Source organism: Nerophis lumbriciformis, linkage group LG10 (genome assembly GCF_033978685.3).
Source record: "Nerophis lumbriciformis linkage group LG10, RoL_Nlum_v2.1, whole genome shotgun sequence".
NCBI lineage: Eukaryota > Metazoa > Chordata > Actinopteri > Syngnathiformes > Syngnathidae > Nerophis > Nerophis lumbriciformis.
The window spans coordinates 12,726,448-12,747,229 of NC_084557.2; the positions used below are offsets into that span (position 1 = coordinate 12,726,448).

The 20,782-nt window shown below is 40.7% G+C and overlaps 1 protein-coding gene across 1 annotated transcript in view; it reads left to right on the forward strand.

Annotated features, from left to right (window-relative positions):
* Window positions 1-20,782, forward strand: part of st3gal2 (ST3 beta-galactoside alpha-2,3-sialyltransferase 2) — a 53,140-nt gene that overhangs the window by 14,757 nt on the left and 17,601 nt on the right. The window contains exons 2-3 of the mRNA XM_061970483.2: window positions 7,853-7,922; window positions 8,581-9,167. Of these exons, the coding sequence (XP_061826467.1) occupies window positions 7,853-7,922; window positions 8,581-9,167 (657 nt within the window). The remainder of the gene's footprint in view (window positions 1-7,852; window positions 7,923-8,580; window positions 9,168-20,782) is intronic.

The following is a 20,782-nucleotide window of genomic DNA, read 5'->3' on the forward strand; positions in this document are numbered from 1 at the left end:
ATATATATATATATATGTATATATATATATATGTGTGTGTATATATATATATATATATATATATATATATATAATAAATACTTGACTTAGTATTTTGTCAAGTATTTCTTATATATATATATATATATATATATATATATATATATATATATATATATATATATATAATAAAAGAAATATATATTTATAGCTAGAATTCACTGAAAGTCAAGTATTTCTTTTATATATATATATATATATATATATATATATATATATATATATATATATATATAAAAGAAACACTTGACGAAATACTAAGTCAAGTATTTCATATATATATATATATATATATATAAGAAATACTTGACTTTCAGTGAATTCTAGCTATAAATATATATTTCTTTTATTATATATATATATATATATATATATATATATAAGAAATACTTGACAAAATACTAAGTCAAGTATTTCATATATATATATATATATATATATATATATACATATATAAGAAATACTTGACTTTCAGTGAATTCTAGCTATAAATATATATTTATTTTATTATATATATATATATATATATATATATATATATATATATATATATATATATATATATATATATATATAGGCAGCACGGTGGAAGAGGGGTTAGTGCATCTGCCTCACAATACGAAGGTCCTGAGTAGTGAGTTCAATCCCAGGCACGGGATCTTTCTGTGTGGAGTTTGCATGTTCTCCCCGTGACTGCGTGGGTTCCCTCCGGGTACTCCGGCTTCCTCCCACCTCCAAAGACATGCACCTGGGGATAGGTTGATTGGCAACACTAAATTGGCCCTAGTGTGTGAATGTGAGTGTGAATGTTGTCTGTCTATTTGTGTTGGCCCTGCGATGAGGTGGCGACTTGTCCAGGGTGTACCCCGCCTTCCGCCCGATTGTAGCTGAGATAGGCGCCAGTGCCCCCCGCGACCCCAAAGGGAATAAGCGGTAGAAAATGGATGGATGGATGGATAGATATATATATATATATATATATATATATATATATATATATATATATATATATATATATATATATATATATATATATATAAAATAAATACTTGAATTTCAGTGTTCATTTATTTACACATATACACACACATAACACTCATCTACTCATTGTTGAGTTAAGGGTTGAATTGTCCATCCTTGTTCTATTCTCTGTCACTATTTTTCGAACCATGCTGAACACCCTCTCTGATGATGCATTGCTGTGTGGCATGCACAAAAGTGCTTTCATCAAATGCACTAGATGGCAGTATTGTCCTGTTTAAGAGTGTCACAACATTGCTGTTTACAGCAGACAAACTGCTTTACGGTAGACAAAAACGTGACTGCTGATGTTGTGTGTTATTACCACACTGGGAGGACGTTAATGAAACTGGCTAACAATAAACCCACATAAGAAACCAAGAACTCGCCCTCGATCATTCTACAGTTATAACGTGATTGGGCAAGTACGCTGTTTATATTGTAGGTTAGCGGACTCAGGTCCGCATGGACCTGAGTCCGCCTGAATTTCGGGAGATTTTCGGGAGAAAATTTGTCCCGGGAGGTTTTCGGGAGAGCCGCTGAATTTCGGGAGTCTCCCGGAAAATCCGGGAGGGTTGGCAAGTATGACTTGAAGACTTCTGGACATATTTACACATGAAAAGACTTCTGGACATATTTCACTATTTTAGGACAATTTCCACCACCTGTTGTTGCACAGGTGTAACAGAGACAATTAAAGTGAGTCATAACACCTAGCTGTAAAAATAAGACGGCATCAGATTTAAAAAGTATGACCTGTATGCTCAAAATGGAGCAAGGTGGCAATTGAGAGTGGCAAGTTTGTGCTATCGAGCCAGAGTGAAATCAATTCAAAAGAAATGCAGTCGACAGAAAAGAAAACACAAAGGTGAAGTTCACACTGTGAAAGCTGCTGCTGAGCCGTATAAACACATTAACAGCTAGAAGGCTTTAACACCTGCGCTGATGGAAAACATGCTCTGTGTGAGCAGCACTGTGCTTTGCATCATTGTGTTACAGCAATGAGAGTGGAATAGCAATGAGCCACAGTCACTTTCGTGGAAACAACACACACAGAACAGAGGCTGCGACAGCTGTGTGGGACTCGACAGGACGCCAGGGAGCCAAAGTGAAAATATAGTGGGCGCATATATCCTGTCAGTAAAACACTTTTCTCGATTTGTTTGCAACTGCCCTGCAAATGAATAATAATTGGACTTGTATTCAGGTCTTAATAAACCCAACGGAGTAGATGCTCGTCTCATACTCAACTTAATTGTATCCCTTGGCGTGGCTGACAAATGATAGGGACACTAACTAACAAGCTACTGCATAGATCTGCAGGGGGCAAACTGTGAGGTTTAACTTTTAGCAGCTCACTAAAGTGCGAGTCCAAACAGTGTTAAAATCTATGATGTGGGTTTGTGTCATGGTTGTGTTTTTACAGGTGCTGTCTGTTAACAGGATTAAACATAAAGTAGGGCATAAATGTAGATTAATCCATCATTATTAATCCGATTTTAACATTTTAACACAAGCAACCCATTTGCAGAATGATTTAAAATCCCTGAAACGTTTCCGGTGAAGCATTTCGGGCAGTTTGTCAAAGTCGTGTTACTGTGGCGCATGTGCGAGCGTGCAGTAGTGACAAGTAGAGAAGAAAAACAAGTCAAGATGGAAGGTGCTAAACAGCACACTGGTCTTCTCCATGAGACATTTACCGTATTTTTCGGACTATAAGGCGCACTTAAAATCCTTTCATTTTCTAAAAACTCGACAGTGCGCCTAATGTACAAAATAATTATGGTTGTGCTTACCAACCTTGAAGCTATTTTATTTGGTACACGGTGAAATGATAAGTGTGACCAGTAGATGGCAGTCACACATAAGCGATATGTGTAGACTGCAAAATGAGGGCAGTCACACATAAGAAATACATGTAGACTGCAATATGACTCAAGTAAACTACACCAAAATGTTATATGTTCCATTGAAAATATAGAACATTACACACAGCGCTCCAAAAGCTATCAAAATGTTATCAAAATGTTTTAGTACGATAAGTAAAATGTTGAAGTCCTGAACATTTGCGTGCTTCCGTGTCCGTGTAGTCGATAAGCTTCTTCTTTTTCTCTATCTTCTTGTTATGTGACATTCATCCTCCGCTGTTGCCATTTCTAATAAAAAGTAGTGTAATGTTCTTACTTATATGTGTCAGTAAACTTGCCACGAAAGCGCTAAAACATACCGGTGTAGTGAGTTTACATTATTCACCCAAGAAACTTTAGTTATTAGAGAGTTCCGGTCGGACGGTTTTTCATAGGACACATTTCCTGAATTATTGCACGAGTGAACCGCGGATGAGAAGATACTGCTCCGTTATTGATTGAAGTAAAGTCTGAATGTCATTAAAACAGTTACCTTCATCTTTTGACACTTCTTCCACCCCCGTCCTTGCACGCTACACCGCTACAACAAAGATGACGGGGAGAAGACACTGTCGAAGGTGAGCCACGTAAATAAGACCGCCCACAAAACGGCGCATCCTGAAGAGACTGTGAGAAAGCGACTTGAAGATGATCTGTAAAACATAATAAATGCAACATTTTGACCAAAGAACCACCATTACATGTTATGTAGACCACAAGGAAGTGGTTTACATTTAGAAAAAAAAAAAAAAAAAAGCGACCCCTTTTAATGCGCCCTACAATCCAGTGCGCCTTTTGTATGAAAAGAGACCTGACGAGACCCGTTCATCGGCAGTGCGCCTTATAATCCGGTGCGCCCTGTGGTCTGTAAAATACGGTAAGTAAAAGAAAAGACAAAAACAAAAGTATTATGTACGCAGTGCAGGAAGGAGATTTCTTTATAAATCGTAATTGCTTGACAGCACTAATTAAAAACAACAACCTCACTGACGTGGCCTGAACAAGATGCATAAGTGTACTTTCAGAGAAAAATTTGGACAAATGTAGATATGTCCTCTATTGCTACACTTCATTTCAACTCTTTGACCAATGCAAAATAATATTAAAGGGGAAATGCACTTTTTTAGGGACTTTTGCCTTTCATTCACAATAATTATGAGAGACAAGAAGACAAAGGGTGTGGTTTTTTTCATCGGCTTGTTCTCGGTGGATAGTAATGCAGCTGATGAGATCCATTCTGCCTTTAAAATCCCTTTGGCAATGCATTAAAAAACCAAACAATACTTTATTTACGTTCCGTAACCTGCATAGCAGGGGTGCCCACACTTTTTCTACAGGCGAGCTACTTTTCAATTGACCAAGTGGAAGGGATCTACCTCATTCATATATATATAATTTATATTTATGTATTTATGAAAGAGAGGTTTTTGTTAACAAGTTAAATTTGTTTAATGATAATACAAGCATGTTTAACACATATACATTACTTTCTTTCATGAAGACAAGAATATAAGTTGGTGTATTACCTGATTCTGATGACTTGCATTGATTGGAATCAGACAGTAGTGATGATAACGTCCACATTTTCAAATGGAGGAGAAAAAAAGTCCTCCTTTCTGTCCAATACCACATGAAAGTGGTTGCTTTTTTGCCATCTTATTTGTCCAGCTTCCATACTCCTTTTTATACACTTTACAAGAAACACATTGACGAAAAACTCGCTAGCTTTTTGAGACTCTTATTTTGTAAGCGCAGGCAGGATGAAGCAGCGCTTTTATTGTGAAGACAGGAACTGTGCGGTCAGTCTTAAGAGTTTTGACGGCAGGTACGGCAGGAGAGTCTGTTGAAATAAAAAGTGTTTCTCGCCTTCCTGTCGGTCATGTTTTCTTAATAATGATCTGGCACCAGCCAGCGTCATCTCACAAGACCCTCGGGTGCCGTATATGTCAATCAAGTGACGACAGTGACGTCTTGGTGAAGATTGATGATTGATAATTTTTAGGTCTGACACACCCTCCGCGATCGACCGGTAGCTCGCGATCGATGTAATGGGCACCCCTCAAGTATAATAACCAAGCTGGAGCGACATTGTTATTGTAAGAACGAACACCTAGGAACTATTTTTCTTCTTTGCGACGGCATGCTACGATATTAGCCGTAAACTAGCTTCTACGTCAACAGCTGAATGTTTTTTGAGTTTGTAATGCACAACACAACACGATAGGACACCAATCTGGATTGACGGAAAAACATGAACAATCATATTACAGTATCTGTAAAGTATTAGCCCATATTTCATGTTTTGTTTGTACATAGCTAGCTCGACAGTGTATGTAGTTGTACTAACAAGCATGACGTGCTGCGTGTATCATGATCAATATTAAAGTGACTCACTCGATGGACAGTTGTCTGTTTGGTCCAGCTGGCCAGGGACGTTTTTTTTCCAGTTCATTTTGGGTAAAGCCTCCATTTCTGTCGACATAGCAAACTCCAAATGCCACATTTGCAGCGTCGAGTCACGGCAGTCGTGACACGCCAGCTCAGTGGCCTTGTGGTTAGAGTGTCCGCCCTGAGACTGGGAGGTCGTGAGTTCAAACCCCGCCCGAGTCATACCAAATACTATAAAAATGGGACCCATTACCTCCCTGCTTGGCACTCAGCATCAAGGGTTGGAATTGGGGGTTGAATCACAAAATGATTCCTGAGCGCGGTGCACGCTGCTGCTCTCTGCTCCCCTCACCTCCCAAGGGGTGAACAAGGGGATGGGTCAAATGCAGAGGACAAATTTCACCACACCCAGTGTGTGTGTGTGTGTGGCAATCATTGGGACTTTAACTTTAACATTCTCGGCTTCCGTCTGCTCCAACGTTTCACCCTCTGGCCGTGCTCACCTCTGTAGGCAGCAGTTCATCTTCCTTATATTCAGGTTCAAAAAGATAAAGTTGTGAGTCCTCATTTGTCCAAAAATAGCTATCGCCGTTGTCCATTACCAAGTCTGCTATAATTAAAACACACGTGTGTTTGAAGTAGGAACACACATTTTTTGCCGGAAGTTGGAAGTGCGGAAGTCACGGTTAATGAAAATGTAAATGTGAGATTAATCTGATTACAATTAATTGTTTGACAGCATTACTTTAAATTAGAGATGTCCGATGATATCGGACTGCCGATATCATCGGCCGATAAATGCTTTAAAATGTAATATCGGAAATTATCGGTATCGGTTTCAAAAAGTAAAATGTATGACTTTTTAAAACGCCGCTGTACGGAGTGGTACACGGACGTGGGGAGAAGTACATAGCGCCAATAAACCTTAAAGGCACTGCCTTTGCGTGCCGGCCCAATCACATAATATCTACGGCTTTTCACACACACAAGTGACAACAGCCATACAGGTCACACTGAGGGTGGCCGTATAAACAACTTTAACACTGTTACAAATATGCGCCACACTGTGAACCCACACCAAACAAGAATGACAAACACATTTCAGGAGAACATCCGCACCGTAACACAACATAAACACAACAGAACAAATACCCAGAACCCCTTGCAGCACTAACTCTTTCGGGACGCTACAATATACACCCCCTTCTAACCCCTCCCCCCCCACACCATCGCAACCCCACCTCCCCCAACCCCAACCCCGCCCACCTCAACCTCCTCATGCTCTCTCAGGGAAAGCATGTCCCAAATTCCAAGCTGCTGTTTTGAGGCATGTTAAAAAAAATAATGCACTTTGTAACTTCAATAATAAATATGGCAGTGCCATGTTGGCATTTTTTTCCATAACTTCAGTTGATTTATTTTGGAAAACCTTGTTACATTGTTTAATGCATCCAGCGGGGCATCACAACAAAATTAGGCATAATAATGTGGTAATTCCACGACTGTATATATCGGTATCAGTTGATATCGGAATCGGTAATTAAGAGTCGAACAATATCGGAATATCGGATATCAGCAAAAAAGCCATTATCGGACATCTCTACTTTAAATACATTATAACTATTTTTTAGCCTTTTAAAAAATGCCTCAAGGCCAATTATGCAAATTAAACGTAACCCACCACCATAAATGCGTTGCAGTCCTGTGGGAAAGACTGAAACCATGTCTCACTAAATACTACTCGACACCGTCTTCCCCTCATGAAAATCGTTACCTAAAGACGGGACATCAATCTTAACGGTGATTGAATTTCTCTCTCTTTCTATCGTTTCAGGTCGTCAATGGAAGAAGCAGCGTGTCCCCCAAACGTGGATTCCCAAACACACAAAAGCTTGGATATGGAATGAAGTAGTTTCCTGTCTGTACTAGCTTTGTGCCTTGGAGCGTTAGACTGGTTGGACAGAAATTCGACCATGGTGTTCCACTAGATAAAGGCCGTTGATCTCACACACTCACACCATGCAACTGTGTTGAAAAGGTTTTGGATTAATTGAACGGAGCTAAAGGGGCTGGCTGCAGTGGTGCTGCTTTCAAATGCCAGCTGAACAGGTTCGCAGCAGCAGACACACACACACAATTAAAGCAATGCAACGGGCAGACGGTGTGCAACCCTAGCTTACACACATTAAATCAAAAGGCACAAAGTGGCACACACACACACACACACACAGTGGCCCCCCCGGACAGATGCTGCCCCCGCCCTTTCTCCTATTGTCCTCTGAAAGCCATCTGGAGAGAAGATGAGATTTAGGATTGATTGATTCTTTTTTTTTACTTGCCCGCGTCACTCCACCCACCCTGGCCTGCCATCCCGCAGCCAAACAGACGTAGAAACATCATCTTACGAGGCTTTTGGGATCCTTTGATTAAGTCGTCTGGATTTATTTCTGGAAGCCCTCAAGGACATGACTGACTAGGTGGTGTTTTTTTTTTTTTAGGAGCATGTGAAGATCGTGACCCGGCAATCCCCCAAGCAAAGATGCTCAGGCGGAGCACGGAAAGAAAAGGGTCAGTTTAAAATAGTCCCTCAGCAAGTAGCAATGGGAGCCAGTACAGTGGGAGAAAAGAAAGACCACATCACGCTACTTTTTGTCTAGGATGGCTCAAGACGTGACAGAATACCCATCAGTTCTGACTTTCTCCCTTTTACTGCTCCTCCTCCTCCAGCCTTCGTCCCTCCCTCTCTCCCCTGCTCTCAACTAGAGTGCCAGCTTTCCCGGGCTCCGACTACAGTGCGACCAAAGACACCAAGCGAAGAGAGAGAAAGCAGAGCGTTTGAGCCGGAGCGCGGATGGTGGAGAGAAAGAAGACGACCGGCTGCATGGACCCTCACTTTTTGCTGGATTCCACTCCTGGATACTGCTGTTAAAACCGGGAAGGCATCAAGGAGGCAGGAAATGAGGGCAGCGAGGGTAGCGATTAGGATAAAGAATCAGATGCGGTTTGTGTCCTGATGGGAAAGAAAGAACTTCCGACCCTCTCAGACTGCAGCTGTGTGTCTTTTAAGTAAATGCAACTTTAGCGTGTGAGGCGAGAGACAAATCAAGCTGACGTCAGAAGACTGCCAAGTGCACATTAACTGTGACTGAGTGTGTGTGTGTTTGTACTAGAATGACAGGGTGTGTGACCTCGTAGTCCGAGGCGCTGCACAAGAGGTTGGCCTGAGAACGTTCACCAGGCCTTAGAAGCGCAGGAAGAGGTGGGCTGGGTACGCTGGCAGGCCCAGTTGTGGGCACATGGCCATGGGGGGGCCGCATCCCTTCCTCCACCCTGCAACGGGACAGACGCTGGGGGTTTTGGGGCGGTGGCCCCTTCAGAGGTGCATCCAGACTCTCAGAGCTGAGGCCTTGGCTAAGCCGAGCCCCCCAAGGGTCGGGGGCCTCAGGTCCTAACGTGGAAGGGAGCGGACGGATCAGATGTTCCCGCAGAGTCCTGGTCGTCCTCGGCTCTCTGGTTCTCATCTTTCTCACTTCGCTCTTCTTCTCCGTCTCGCTTCGGGGGAGCGTCGGATTCAACTACCTGGAGCCGCCCGGATGGGAGGAGTCTCGGCGGGTGAAGCTGGTGCCCAGCTACGTGGGCGCGCACAGACTGTCCCCCCCTGATTCCCAGCAACAGAAAACATGTGCCTGTCCTCGTTGTGTTGGAGATCCCGGGGTATCGGACTGGTTTGATGAAAACTATGACCCAGATGTCTCACCTGTGTGGACCAGAGACAACATCCAGCTGCCCTCTGATGTCTACTACTGGTGGGTGGTAAGTATCCTCTCACTTTTAACATCCACCTTAATGCACCTCCATGTTCTCTTGATGCATTCACTTCATTCAGACAGGAGAGTGGTATTGATCCCATCACTTCTGAAAAAAAAAAAAAAAAAAAGTTCTTTAATGGATTGTACAAACCCCGTTTCCATATGAGTTGGGAAATTGTATTAGATGTAAATATAAACGTAATACAATGATTTGCAAATCATTTTCAACCCATATTCAGTTGAATATGCTACAAAGACAACATATTTGATGTTCAAACTGATAAACTTTTTTTTTTTGCAAATAATCATTAACTTTAAAATTTGATGCCAGCAACACGTGACAAAGAAGTTGGGAAAGGTGGCAATAAATACTGATAAAGTTGAGGAATGCTCATCAAACACTTATTTGGAACATCCCACAGGTGAACAGGCAAATTGGGAACAGGTGGGTGCCATGATTGGGTATAAAAGTAGATTCCATGAAGTGCTCAGTCATTCACAAACAAGGATGGGGCGAGGGTCACCACTTTGTCAACAAATGCATGAGCAAATTGTTGAACAGTTTAAGAAAAGCCTTTCTCAACCAGCTATTGCAAGAAATGTAGGGATTTCACCATCTACGCTCTGTAATATCATCAAAGGGTTCAAAGAATCTGGAGAAATCACTGCACGTAAGCAGCTAAGCCTGTGACCTTCGATCCCTCAGGCTGTACTGCATCAACAAGCGACATCAGTGTGTAAAAGATATCACCACATGGGCTCAGGAACACTTCAGAAACCCACTGTCAGTAACTACAGTTGGTCGCTACATCTGTAAGTGCAAGTTAAAATTCTCCTATGCAAGGCGAAAACCGTTTATTAACAACACCCAGAAATGCAGTCAGCTTCGCTGGGTCTGAGCTCATCTAAGATGGACTGATGCAAAGTGGAAACACTGCAGAAATGTAGCAGCAGAGTGCGTCAAATACGGCCGCAAAATTCTACTTTTGCAAAATAAAAGCATGTTTTATTGAGCTGGAGTCTGTTTAGAACAGGGGTGTCAAACTCTTTTTCATTGAGGGCCACATCGCAGTAATGGCTGCTTTCAGACTTTCGAAATGCAATTTGATTATTAGATATTTCTATGTATAACTTGCTTTAAAATCATAAATAGCAGATATTTAACTATTTGTTTGTTTTTATCTCACAAAAATAGTTTTGCAATGCAGTATATAATAATATAATTGGCATGATCAGATCCATCCATCCATCCATTTTCTACCGCTTGTCCCTTTCGGGGTCGCGGGGGGTACTGGAGCCTATCTCAGCTGCACATGGGCGGAAGGCGGGGTACACCCTGGACAAGTCGCCACCTCATCACAGGGTCAACACAGATAGACAGACAACATTCACACTCACATTCACACACTAGGGCCAATTTAGTGTTGCCAATCAACCTATCCCCAGGTGCATGTCTTTGGAGGTGGGAGGAAGCCGGAGTACCCGGAGGGAACCCACGCAGTCACGGGGAGAACATGCAAACTCCACACAGAAAGATCCCGAGCCCAGGATTGAACTCAGGACCGGAGCTCTTGTAAAAAGAGCTCAGCAGCGCATGCACTTTTTGCGTCGGATGAAAAGAGCACAGCTCGCTCCCCCCGTTCTCAGCACATTCTACAGAGGCACTATAGAGAGCCTGCTGACCAACAGCATCTCTGTCTGGACTGGAGCCTGCAATGCCTCAGACTGGAAGTCTCTCCAGAGAGTGGTGAGGATGGCGGAAAAGATCATCAGGACTCCTCTTCCACCTATCCAGGAGATCGCAAAAAGCCGCTGACTGACCAGGGCTCAGAAAATCTGCAAAGACTCCTCCCACACCCACCAAGGACTGTTTTCACTGCTGGACTCTAAAAAGAGGTTCCGCAGCCTCCGAAGCAGAACCTCCAGGTTCTGTAACAGCTTCTTCCCTCAGGCCGTAAGACTCTTGAACGCATCATAATTAAATTATCCCCTCAACTCCCCCCAAAATGGATTAACTCGCTGGAATAAAAAAGACAATATAACATACATCCATAAACGTGGACGCATGTGAAAAAGTGCAATATATTTATCTGTACAGTAATCTATTTATTTATTTATATATATTTATATATATTTATTTAGTTTATATATATATTTATATATTATTTATATATATTTATTTATTTATATATGCACCGTATTGCTTTATCCTGCACTACCATGAGCTTATGTAACGAAATTTCGTTCTTATCTGTGCTGTAAAGTTCAAATTTGAATGACAATAAAAAGAAAGTCTAAGTCTAAGTCTAAGTCAGGACCTTCGTATTGTGAGGCACATGCACTAACCCCTGTGCCACCGGGCATGATCAGATAATAAAGTTTAAAATATGATTTTTTTTTTTCTGTCAAAATTTAAAGAACGAATGCATTTAGTAAAAAAAAAAAAATAATTAAAAAAAAAAAGTATTTTATTGAAACCCATTTTTTCCATGCTTTCGCAGGCCACATATAATGACGTGGCAGGCCAGAACTGGCCCCCGGGCCTTGAGTTTGACACCTGAGGTTTAGAACTATATATAAACATATTATTTTGGTTTATTTCATCAGAAAAACTCACGTCAAAACAACAGCAATTGCATGCATCCAGGCACAGCCACACACGTCCTTGGTAGCAATCATGGCGCCTGTTTAGTTGGCCGTACTCTCTTTATACACCACTCTGGGTTGGATTCCCTTCATGAGTTATGAAGGAGCTCTCGGTTTATCTCAAGGCCTTTATACAGCGCTTATGTGTGATTCTGTCTGCTGCTTTAGCTTTTATCTGTAAAAAAAAAAAGAAAAGAAAAGCGGACTGTCTGCCAATCGGCCTTCATCCGGAAACCTCCTGAGGGGCAGCGACCTTTCTATTTCCTGGCCGCGCTGCACCTGCAGCTGATGATATCGTAAATACACCCTCAGGTTAAAACTGAAGCCTGCAATTGTACATATATTGTCCATAGGAACGCTGTCCTTTCAACCAGTTTGATTTTTCTTTTACACCAATATAGAGAAAGTAGTATAACTGTAATCACAAATCCCCTTCATCCTCTGCTGTCGCCACGCCAACTAATCCACTGCTTCAAGCACTACATGCTCTCCATGTATCCATGTTAAGATGCTGGCAAAAAAGAAGAACTTTTTCACCACCACCATTATGCCAAAATGTTTGAAAACCTGAAACAAATACATGTTCTTAGAGATATCTATTTTTTACATTTTATCCTGGACCCGTCAAAGTTAACAGTAGCGCATGTTATTTATGACAAAAAATAATTGCATTAATCATGTATAAATATGAAAAAAATGTTAGTATATGACATGAGGTGGCGACTTGTCCAGGGTGTACCCCGCCTTCCGCCCGAATGCAGCTGAGATAGGCTCCAGCACCCCCCGCGACCACGAAAGGGACAAGCGGTAGAAAATGGATGGATTCTGACAAAAAAGTTTTTGTCAAAAAGGTAGTCTAAATCATGCAAGTAAGTAAGTAACTTAGTGTGATTAATCATGATTAATCCAAATTATTACATTAGATTATCTGATATGTTTTTGTCAATTACCGGATTTTTCCGACCATAAGGCGCACTTAAAATTATTTAACTTTCTCAAAAATCGACAGTGCGCCTTATGTACGGCATAATTCTGGTTGTGCTTGCCGACCTCGAAGCAATTTTTATTTGGTACAGGGTGTAATGATACGTGTGACCAGTAGATGGCAGTCATACATAAGAGGTAAATGTAGACTGCAATATAATGGCAGTAAACAACACCAAAACTTTAAATGTTCCATTGAGAATATAGAACATTACACACGGCGCTCAAAAATCTGTCAAAATGTTTTTAGTACAACTTTGGTAAGCTACGAAGCCGCACCGCTTGATGGATTGTCGCTGCATTAAACATACGAGTTTTATTATGGTGTGTGTATAAGGACCGCAGAATGGCACCTATTAGCAGACATATCACTTGGCGTTTTGTTTGGCAATATTATGCAAAATCAACTTTTCTTACCTTCTGGTACCTGCTGATGTGTATTTGGGATCTGCATAAGTCCTGAAAATGTGCGCGCGTCCGCAATTGTAGTCCGTGACGACACTGTAGTCATAAGCTTCTTCTTTTTCTCTACCTTCTTATGTGGCATTCATCTTCCACTGTTGCTATTTCTAATATAAAGTAATGTAAAGTTCTTACTTACAGTATATCTGTCAGTAGACTAGCTATCAAAGCGTTAAAAACAGTATTGGGTTTACATTATTCACCCAAGGAACTTTAGTTATTAGAGAGTTCCTGTCGGAAGGTTTTTCACGGGACACATTTCCGGCGTTGTTGTTGCACTAGTGAGCCACGGATGAGGAGATGCTGCTTCGTTATTGATTGAAGTAAAGTCTGAATGTCATTAAAACAGTTAGCTCCATCTTTTGACACTTCTTCCACTCCCGTCCTTGCACGCTACACCGCTACAACAAACAAGCGACTGTCAGAAAGCGACTTGAAGATGATCTGTAAAACATCATCTATGCAACATTTTGACCAAAGAACCACCATTATATGTTATGTAGACCACAAGGAAGTGTTTTACATTTAGAAAAAAAATCATAATATGACCCCTTTAATGCGCCCTGTAATCCGGTGCGCCTTTTGTATGAAAATAGACCTGACTAGACCCGCTCATCGGCAGTGCGCCTTTTAATCTGGTGCGCCCTATGGTCCGAAAAATACGGTAATCACTTTACCTCACTGGCTGCTGTCTTGTATATATACATTAGTGCTGTCAAACGATTAGTTTTGAAGTCAGATTAATCGCATTACTGAATGATGATTAATCAAAATTAATCGCAGTAAATAACTTGCTTGCAAAATTTAAACTTTAAAAAAAAAGACTCCAACATTTTCACCCAAATGCAATTTTGCTTTCATCCATGTCATCCAGGAAAGTTTTTTAAATGTTTTACTTGAATGCACAAAATTTTGTTTGCTCAAAATCTTTTATCCCGATTCCCGTCGGGGTGTATGTTGTAGCTAAATTTGAATAATCAGTGTTCATGCATGATTAACGCAATATTTTTTTAATTTTGTGATAAATAACGGTTGTCTATCTGTGTTGGCCCTGCGATGAGGTTGTCCAGGGTCTACCCTGCCTTCCACCCGAGAGCAGCTGGGATAGGCTCCAGCCCCTCCGCGACGCCAAGAGTGGTAGAAATGGATGGATGGATGCGTTAGTACATTAACTTTGTTGGCTCGAGTTTAAATCCAAGTTTTAAGCATGAAAGTGGTGGGAGTGCGTGTTGCCTCAGGCTCAGTCCAGCTCATTAAAGGCAAAATGAGTCCAAACATAGGCCAGCAGCTGCCAAGTCATTAGGTCATACTGCAACAGGGAGACAAACTAGTGAGGAGGAAAGTATAGGAAAAGGCAAAGAAAAAGACAAATGGCATTGACTGCAGACCTGTGAGATCACTACAAAGGATTTATAGACGTTATGTAGCTTCTTGTATTGCCTCTGTGGGTCCTAAAACTTTTTTGAGACCTGGTGAATGATTATCTATAAACCTTCATGGCCATGAATTGTGTGGCGATCCAAACCAACTGCAAAATTTACCACTTTGAAATAAATCTTATTTTCAGTGCTGAAAGAATGGAATGAATAGACAGGAATGCCGACAGTACATGTTAGACTATAACACAGGTGTCAAACTCAAGGCCCGGGGGCCACATCTGGCCTGCAAACGTCCTGGAAATGATATATGTTTTCTCACTAAATGTAATTGATTTTTTTCATTTTGACAGAAAAAATACATGTACTGCTTGAAATTGCATACATTTTAAACTTTAATTGTATCCAATATTGCAACAATAACTACAGTATATTATCATACATTCCAAACATGTTTGTCTTAAATACTTAACTTTACAGCAAACTACCCATCAAATTAATAAAAATGGCAATACATTTTATGTTGTTCTTTACAGCATATTACTGTAAATTTAAAAAAACTATTACTGTTTTTTGCATTAAAATTCTGTTGACTGAGCTGCCAGTTTTTGGCTTTAAAATCTACGGTTGTTGTTTTTAACGGTGTATTACTGTAAATGGAAAGACGGTACATTTGTTTTTACGGTAGAAAAACTGGCAGCTAAGTTGCCAGAATAAAAAAAGAAGTCGTACTGTTTTTCCATTAACAATATAATGTTGTTACCGCTGGGGCGGTATAGTTGGTAGAGTGGCCGTGCCAGCAACTTAAGGGTTCCAGGTTCGATCCCCGCTTCCGCCATTCTAGTCACTGCCGTTGTGTCCTTGGGCAAGACACTTTACCCACCTGCTTTTATGTCAACATATGCTGTAGTGTTGTAAACCTTCACATTATTGCAAGAAAAATGTGTCTGGGGGGCCAATGTGTATGTGTGTATAAATGATATATACACATTTAGCTGTAAAAATCTTCTGTACAGTATGTGTGTTTGGGTCCCTTTTTTTCAGGAACACTAATACCAAAAGTCACAATGTTCTAAAAACGTTATGACAGACCGCCTCAAAAAAAAAACAAATGGAATTTTACAGTTTTTTACTGAATGGGACACCCAAAATGTACATGACAATAAAGAAAGTGGGATTTACAATATTAACTATGAACAATAAAACACTGAATATTAACAAATATGAGCATCGCTCCTCTTTTACTTCTCAGACCAGCTCCTCGATAAACATCTTTTACAATCAAGCAAAACAACAAAAATGTAACAAACAGCGAAATATGAAAAGTGTAATAAACACCTACAATATGATATATTATCACATAAAAATTTGCTTCCGCATCTTTTCCTGATATTTCCAAATATTTTGACTCGGGGGGCTACATTGAGAGAAAAAAATGTGTTTGGGGGGGCCAAGGTGTATGTGTGTATAAATGATATATACACATTTAGCTGTAAAAAAATCTGCTGTACAGTATGTGTGTTTGGGTCCCTCTTTTTTTCAGGAACACTAATACCAAAAGTCACAACGTCTGATAGAGTTCTAAAAAAGTTAAGACAGACCGCCTCAAAAAAAACTAATGGAATTTTACAGTTCTTTACTGAAAGAGACACCCAAAATGTACATGAAAATAAAGAAAGTGGGATTTACAAAATTAGCTATGAACAATTAAACACTGAATATTAACAAAATATGAACATCGATCCTCTTTTACTTCTCAGACCAGCTCCTCCATAGACATCTTTTACAATCAAGCAAAACAACAAAAATGTAACAAACATCAAAGTATGAAAAGTGTAATAAACACCTACAATATGATGTATTATCCCGTAAAAATTTGCTTCCGTCCTCTACAACCTGTCATCACTTCCGCTTTTCCTCCAGCGTGCCGGCCCAGTCACATATTTTATGCGGCTGTTAAACACACATAAGTGAATGCAACGCATACTTGATCAATAGCCATACAGGTCACACTGAGGGTGGCCGTATAAACAACTTTAACACTGTTACAAATATGCGCCACACTGTGAACCCACACCAAACAAGAATGACAAACACATTTCGGGAGAACATCCGCACCGTAACACAACATAAACACAACAGAACAAATACCCAGAACCCCTTGCAGCACTAACTCTTCCGGGACGCTACAATATACACCCCCGCTACCACCAAACCCCGCCCCCCCATCTCCCGAATTCGGAGGTCTCAAGGTTGGCAAGTATGCTCTAGTATACTCTGGACTGAAGCTGTGTGCCTTCATTGCTTTTGTAGCTCTTGTTTTGATGCAAGTTTAAAAAAAACAAAAAACAATGCACTTTGTGAAAGTCAAAGTATAGTATTTCCCATAGTTGTAATGGGTGTCAGGATTATCTCAGGGAGAGCATGTCCAAAATTCCAAGCTGTTTTGAGGCATGTTAAAAAAAATAATGCACTTTGTGACTTCAATAATAAATATGGCAGTGCCATGTTGGCACTTTTTTCCATAACTGGAGTTGAAGTTGTTCTCTTATTTTGGAAAACCTTGTTTTTGATTGATTGATTGAAACTTGTATTAGTAGATTGCACAGTACAGTACATATTCCGTACAATTGACCACTAAATGGTAACACCCAAATACGTTTTTCAACTTATCGGGGTCCACGTTGATCAATTCATGGTAAAGTTATATTGTTTAATGCATCCAGCGGGGCATCACAACAAAATTAGGCATAATAATGTGTTAATTCCACGACTGTATATATCGGTATCGGTTGATATCGGAATCGGTAATTAAGAGTTGGACAATATCGGAATATCGGATATCGGCAAAAAAGCCATTATCGGACATCTCTACTTTCTATAGTTCAAGACTTACGGTAATTTAAAAACAGCACTGCACATCATCATGGCCGCTACAGTTTTGATGTTAAAGGTCTAAAAAAATTATGTAGAAGATGTTGAAAATCTTAATGGGCCGCATGTGGCCCGCGGGCCGTATTTTGCCCAGGTCTGCTTGAAAGCATGCAAAGAGTAACGCGAGTGTGTGTTGTTACGCTTGCTAGAAAAGACAATATCCGTGTGTTCTAAGTTGCTGGCAGGTATCGTAGACTTTAGTAGTCAGCTTACAGGGAGTTTAATGGTCCCTGAACAACAGCGGCACAATGTGCCAAGCTGGATTTGGCGGATTCAGAGAGGGAAAAGCCGAAGGATGGCGGGATGAAAAAAAGGATAGGGAGACTCATGGAAGAAGAGACCAGCCGGAGAGTGAGCGAGGTAATGGTGGAGTGAAAGATAGATTTAGTGCTCTCTGATCGGCACTGATGAGCTGCGTAGTGTACAGGCGTCTCAGAGAGGACAAGAAGGGGTGGAGGAGAAGCAAAGGGGGAATGGGGGAAATTAAAAGAGAAAGAATTAGACATTAGAGCACGCATGCTGCCAGGGAAGACGCATGAATGGAAATGTGAGGGAGGAGCAGAACTCGGCCGCTGGTGGAGGAGAGTGTTAGAGAAGATTGTTGAGTGGAAATAACAGGAAAGACGAGGAGGGGATGTTTGATTCTTTACGAGACGTACGGAAGAGCATTTGGTAGCTGTTGTTTAGAAAGTGGGGCACTTCTAGCTCAACCCCTTTGTAAAATGTCAATAAGACTCAGTCTGTGTTACGGCTACGCCATCTTTGTCCTCTTCCTTTAAACCACAGGTGTCAAACTCAGGGCACATCTTTTATGTGGCCTGCTAAAGCCTGGAAATAATGTGCCTCGACAAAGCACTTCAGTTGTATTGCTCAATGTATTTGTTCAGGAAAATTGCATTCAATGACATATATTCACAACTTTACAATGATCTCATCATGCAACAAGATATTCCAAACGTTTGTTTTTTTGGTCAAAAAATAAATACCTAAATTAGGTGTGTTGTATCGAAATAGTCATTTCCGATACAATACCAATATTGGAGTCTTGAGTACTGGAAAATACTGATATCAATCAAATATGACATCAACAAAAATAGCACATACCTGTAATGTTTTGTAGTGTGGAATGTTAGAAAAGGCTTAATTTTATTAATTTTATCTTTGTGGAAAATATTGGACATAATGTGTTGTCAAACTTATGAGATACGAATCGATGCAAGCACTTTTGTTCATTTTTTAAATGTTTTTATTTAATTTTTTATTAATGTCTGTGATGATAATATAAATGAGGGATTTCTAATCACTGTTATGTTGGAATTCTTATTAACATTGATACTGTTGTTGATATTATTAATGTTTTGTTTGACTTCTTTTGGATTGTTTTGTGTTATGTTTGTGTGTCCTCTCAATTGCTCTGTTGATTGCTATTCTCGATGTGGCTGAGCCTCGTTTGGTTTTGGAATTGGAATTGTATTATTATGGTATTATTGTATATCATTTTGTTGGATTGATTAATTTAAAAAAATGTTTAAATTAAAAAGGCTTCATCACATGAAATTAGTCAAACAGAGAATAATGGTAGGTATGAAAAACACCAACCTATTTATTATCCCATCCATCCATTTTCTACCGCTTGTCCCTTTTTGGGGTCGCGGGGGGTGCTGGAGCCTATCTCAGCTGCATTCGGGCGGAAGGCGGGGTACACCCTAGACAAGTCACCACCTTATCGCAGGGCCAACACAGATAGACAGACAACATTCACACTCATATTCACACACTAGGGCCAATTTAGTGTTGCCAATCAACCTATACCCAGGTGCATGTCTTTGGAGGTGGGAGGAAGCCACGCAGTCACGGGGAGAACATGCAAACTCCACACAGAAAGATCCCGAGCCCGGGATTGAACTCAGGACTACTCAGGACCTTCGTATTGTGAGGCACATGCAATAACCCCTGCTCTACCGTGCTATTTATTATAATATAAATAATTAAGTTGAGCTCATGACGCAGTAGGTTGAATGATGCAGACACATTTGTTACTGGATACGTTCCCTTGGAGACTTTGTATGTGCAAGTAATATGCAACGATATATAACTACTTGATACTTGTTTAAATTGACAAATGTTGTGTTTATTTATTTGTCATACCCGTACACATCAATATCGATCATCAATGATAATATTTAGCTCTGTTATCACCATTACTATCATTTCAAATGTAACAATACATCAAGTTGACAACCAAACAATTACACAAGGCGAATCAGTAAAGAATCTGGGTATTATCTTCGACCCAACTCTCTCGTTTGAATCACACATTAAGAGTGTTACTAAAACGGCCTTCTTTCATCTCCGTAATATCGCTAAAATTCGTTCTATTTTATCCACTAGCGACGCTGAGATCATTATTCATGCGTTCGTTACGTCTCGTCTCGACTACTGTAACGTATTATTTTCGGGTCTCCCTATGTCTAGCATTAAAAAATTACAGTTGGTACAAAATGCGGCTGCTAGACTTTTGACAAGAACAAGAAAGTTTGATCATATTACGCCTATACTGGCTCACCTGCACTGGCTTCCTGTGCACTTAAGAAGTGACTTTAAGGTTTTACTACTTACGTATAAAATACTACACGGTCTAGCTCCGTCCTATCTTGTCGATTGCATTGTACCATATGTCCCGGCAAGAAATCTGCGTTCAAAGAACTCCGGCTTATTAGTGATTCCCAGAGCCCAAAAAAAGTCTGCGGGCTATAGAGCGTTTTCTATTCGGGCTCCAGTACTATGGAATGCCCTCCCGGTAACAATTAGAGATGCTACCTCAGTAGAAGCATTTAAGTCCCATCTTAAAACTCATTTGTATACTCTAGCCTTTAAATAGCCCCCCTGTTAGACCAGTTGATCTGCCGTTTCTTTTCTTTTCTCCTCTGCTCCCCTTTTCCTTGAGGGGGGGGGGGGGCACAGGTCCGGTGGCCATGGATGAAGTGCTGGCTGTCCAGAGTCGGGACCCGGGGTGGACCGCTCGCCTGTGCATCGGCTGGGAACATCTCTACGCTGCTGACCCGTCTCCGCTCGGGATGGTGTCCTGCTGGCCCCACTATGGACTGGACTCTTACTACTATTATGTTGGATCCACTATGGACTGGACTCTCACAATATTATGTCAGACCCACTCGACATCCATTGCTTTCGGTCTCCCCTAGAGGGGGGGGGTTAC